We start from the raw sequence: 3,446 nt of genomic DNA on the forward strand, positions 1-3,446 counted from the left end.
GGGAACACACTTCCCATTTTCTTAGGGAAGGGACAGGAAAGGGCAGTGGCAGAAGCTCCCCAGCAGCACACTTACTTTAGCAAGGAAGAGTGAGAGTTGAACAACACTCCCACCTGCTGGGCCTTCTAGTTGTTGCAGCAGTACCCTAATAGAAAAAATAAAATTTTCCCTTCAACCCAGCACCACAAACTCTAGCTCAGATTTTAACTTCATGCCGAGGCTAACACCTGCGTCACAACCCCTCCTGGCTACAGAAACTGGCAGCACCCAGTAGCAGTGCCCTCCTCTTGTGGCTGAACCTCAGTGGGAGGCTCAGGTGTAAGCATCCAAAGGACAACTTTCTCCATGTAAGGCCTCTTCCTTGGACACGGTAGACCGTGAGTAGGCAAGACAGAGGAGTCATCTTCATTCCAACCTGTACTCTTTGAAGGCCTGAACATGTCAGATTAAATACATGTGTCAACATGAATCAGAGAGAGGCCATTCACACAACTGAGTCATCCTAAAGAGAGGGATGCTTGGATCAGAACAGTGACACAGTTGGTCTTCACCAATCGCAGCCTGTCGTAACAATCACTATTACAAAGGCAAAGACAGGCAGTGTCTGCAACAATTATTTAATTAAACAACATATAAGAAGTTTTTGCAACGACTGAAAAACCTGACGGAGGCTGTAATAAGAACATAAACTGCAAGGCTGCTCAGGTTTAACAGTCTTTCAAAGCATCCTTCCCTTCCATTGATTTGTTACTGCTGGTCCAGAACGTTTCTCCACTCAGATACAGTACTTTAAATGCTCCCTGCCAAATAACACAGGTAGCAGAAGCCTGACATCCTGTGGAAGGGGAACAGGATTTATATTTGGCTTGGTCCAACCTTCTACATCAAGAACGCAAGACACATTGGCTGGAGGTTATAAGGACAACACATCTCAGTGCCAAGAGAACCTCCATGGCTCTAGCTGGCCAGTAACAAGCTCTGCACAGATGCAGAGTTTCTCTGCAAGTGTGAAATTAAAGCACTTGCCGACAAAGGTTCATCTCCTATGTCCCATCTCAAACACGCTGAGGAAATGGCCAGTCCTGTGCGCTGAACACTCAGCTGCAGAATGACGGGAGCTGCGACAATCCCTGTCTCATTGTTTACGGTCTCCCAAAATATTCTCTCTCAAATTTACGGAAGTCTTCCTCAGTAAAGACAGTGCCCTCGGGTTTCTTCTTTGCTGCCTTCTTTGGAGGCTGATCTCTGGACTTCCTGCCTCTGTTCTGAGCAAGAACCTTCAGACAATGAAAAAGGAGAAAACAACAGTCATTGTTATCCAGAGCAAACCACAAGACAGCGATTTTCAAGCTCACCTGTGGCATCCCTGCTATTCTGCTGGTACCCTGCTATATCCTGAAATGCCTCCAAAGAAAAGTGAGAGGCAATCACTGATGTTAACCAAAGCAGGTCACTGGGACAACAGCAAATACCAACCTACTGTTTGGAGCCAAATACAAAAACTGCTCTGCTGTCACGGAGATAGAAACACTGGTTTCAATTCAGACATTTTTGTAACCGTGACCTTCTTTTATCCAGTCTCTCCACATGACAACCTGAAAACCCAACAAGTTGGTGGAATTTCTGCTGCATTTTGAAATACACCATCACCTCCTTTCACAACCTTCAACCTGAGAAACCTGGGCCTAAACCACTCGGTTTGTTTATGAAGCTAAAAGCCTGTATCTCAAAAAATAGCCCAACATTCTAGCAGTGTCAGCTATTGTCTTCAAATCTTGGCACAGGACTGCATTTTGGGGAAGACAACTGGTTAAATTCTCAGGTTATGAGAAACATCATTCAAGATGCTATGAAATTCCTATTACATAAGCCAGCAGCACATCTGGTTCCTTGCTAAACAGCCTCCAGCTACAGAGAAGGACAAATCAATCAACAGTAAGGATAAGGCCTGAACCAGGGCTTCTTTGCCAGCAAAAGCTATGAAATATCTTTGGTAACTAAGAAAAAACAACATCTGTCAGTAGATTTTAACCAGTATCAGAGAACACTGTAGGGGACAACATACCAACAAGAGTTTAAAGCTTAGTAAGTTGCTTTGCCAGTGCACACAAAAATTCCTCGAGGCCACTTCCAGACAGAAACTTGGCTCCTTTGCACAAGGTCTAAGCTGGAAGACCTGGGCATGATTCCCATTCACCTGTGTTCCTCAGCAGAAGCAGACACACCCCCCAACAAAGAAGCGACAGTCTTACTTGTTCTGTGACGGCTTTATTTGCAACAAATTGTCCCTTCAACATGTACCGCAGGTTTGCTCTCAAGTGATTCACGGCCGCCTTCTTGTGATACTCCTCTAGATCAGAGCAGAGGAGGACAAAACACATCAGCTGCTCATGCAGGCAGCACGCAGGGAAAGAGACAGGGGGATCAGCAAGACTCCGGCAAAGAGATGCCGCTCCAGCTCAGAGATAGGGGTGCTTCCACAGATCAGGCTGTGCTGAAGCGGGGGACACCAGAAGGGCACCCAGGATGACGGGGAAGGATGGACAGAGGCGAGCGGGAGGGGGCTGTGGCACCAGTGCACCCGGTGCGAGCGCCGTGGAGGGCGGCAAAGGTGCTTCCCCCTCCCCCACAGGCGGGCCGGAACTCACCTATAGCCGACTTCACGACTCTACCCTTGACCGTAGCCTTGTTCTCGAGGGCCTTCGACGCCCTATTCCTCCGCCTGGCAGCTCCCGCCGCCGCAGGTCCGCCCCGCTCCCGCTGGAGCCCCTGCGGAGCCTTTCTCCGGCCTGTAGTGGGAAGAGGGACGGGGTTACTCAAGTCGCACTCCCAGAAGAGCCACCGCCCCGCCCCACCCCGCGGTCCTCGCAGGCCCACCGGGCGCCTCCAGCAGCTCCAAGCCCCGCCGCACCAGGGAAGCCGACATAACCGCGTACCACACGCCTACCAGCCAACTTCCGTCTCCTCAGCACACTTCCGCCTGTTCCTGTAGCCACTTCCGTCTCCGCAGTGCCACGCTTCCGGCCTGGCGCGCATGCGCAGAGGGAGCCGCGGCGGGGCTCGGGCGCGAAGGGGTTGTGACGCCATGTTGTGGCGCCATGTTATGTGGAGGCCACCTTAGACCTGTCCTGGGCTCAGGTTGCCCGCACTGGCGCGCCGGGTTCTTGCTAGTGGTCCTTGTTTATCGCCCTTTTCTCCTACCTCTGCAGCGTGTGGTCGGCAGCTGGCCTGCAGGCTCTCTGTGTTATACCTTCATGGAGCCACTGTGACAGGGCCAGGGCTGTGAGGGCCACCGCCATCATGGGGATAATAGTAAATACAGGCCATGCGGAATAGGTATGGCCAGCAGCGGTGTCATGTTTTGTCTTGGCAAGGCCCCAAAACCCAGATGAAGCTCTGTGCCAGACTTCTTGGGCACAGAGGTTCACTCTGCCATAAATTGTATT

General features: G+C 50.8%; 1 protein-coding gene across 1 annotated transcript; it reads right to left on the reverse strand.

Moving 5' to 3' along the window:
* Positions 1–601: 601 nt before the first annotated feature.
* Positions 602–2,995, reverse strand: RPS19BP1 (ribosomal protein S19 binding protein 1). The gene is made up of 4 exons (XM_075077664.1): positions 2,878–2,995; positions 2,649–2,789; positions 2,253–2,350; positions 602–1,277 (listed from the first exon to the last, which is right to left on the reverse strand). Exons 1-4 carry the CDS (start codon positions 2,924–2,926, stop codon positions 1,143–1,145), a joined length of 423 nt encoding a protein of 140 aa, XP_074933765.1. The 5' UTR covers positions 2,927–2,995; the 3' UTR covers positions 602–1,142.
* Positions 2,996–3,446: the final 451 nt, after the last annotated feature.

This window comes from Phalacrocorax aristotelis, chromosome 1, assembly GCF_949628215.1.
Source record: "Phalacrocorax aristotelis chromosome 1, bGulAri2.1, whole genome shotgun sequence".
In the NCBI taxonomy this organism is placed as follows: domain Eukaryota; kingdom Metazoa; phylum Chordata; class Aves; order Suliformes; family Phalacrocoracidae; genus Phalacrocorax; species Phalacrocorax aristotelis.

What these genes read in the sequence shown, in the direction of transcription:
- RPS19BP1 (XM_075077664.1), bottom strand. Translation starts at nt 2,926, where the DNA reads ATGTCGGCTTCCCTGGTGCGGCGGGGCTTGGAGCTGCTGGAGGCGCCC. An exon ending in GGAGCTGCTGGAGGCGCCCG is followed by an intron (nt 2,790 to 2,877) that starts GTGGGCCTGCGA and finishes TTCCCACTACAG; the next exon opens with GCCGGAGAAAGGCTCCGCAG. An exon ending in ATAAAGCCGTCACAGAACAA is followed by an intron (nt 1,278 to 2,252) that starts GTAAGACTGTCG and finishes CATTGTCTGAAG; the next exon opens with GTTCTTGCTCAGAACAGAGG.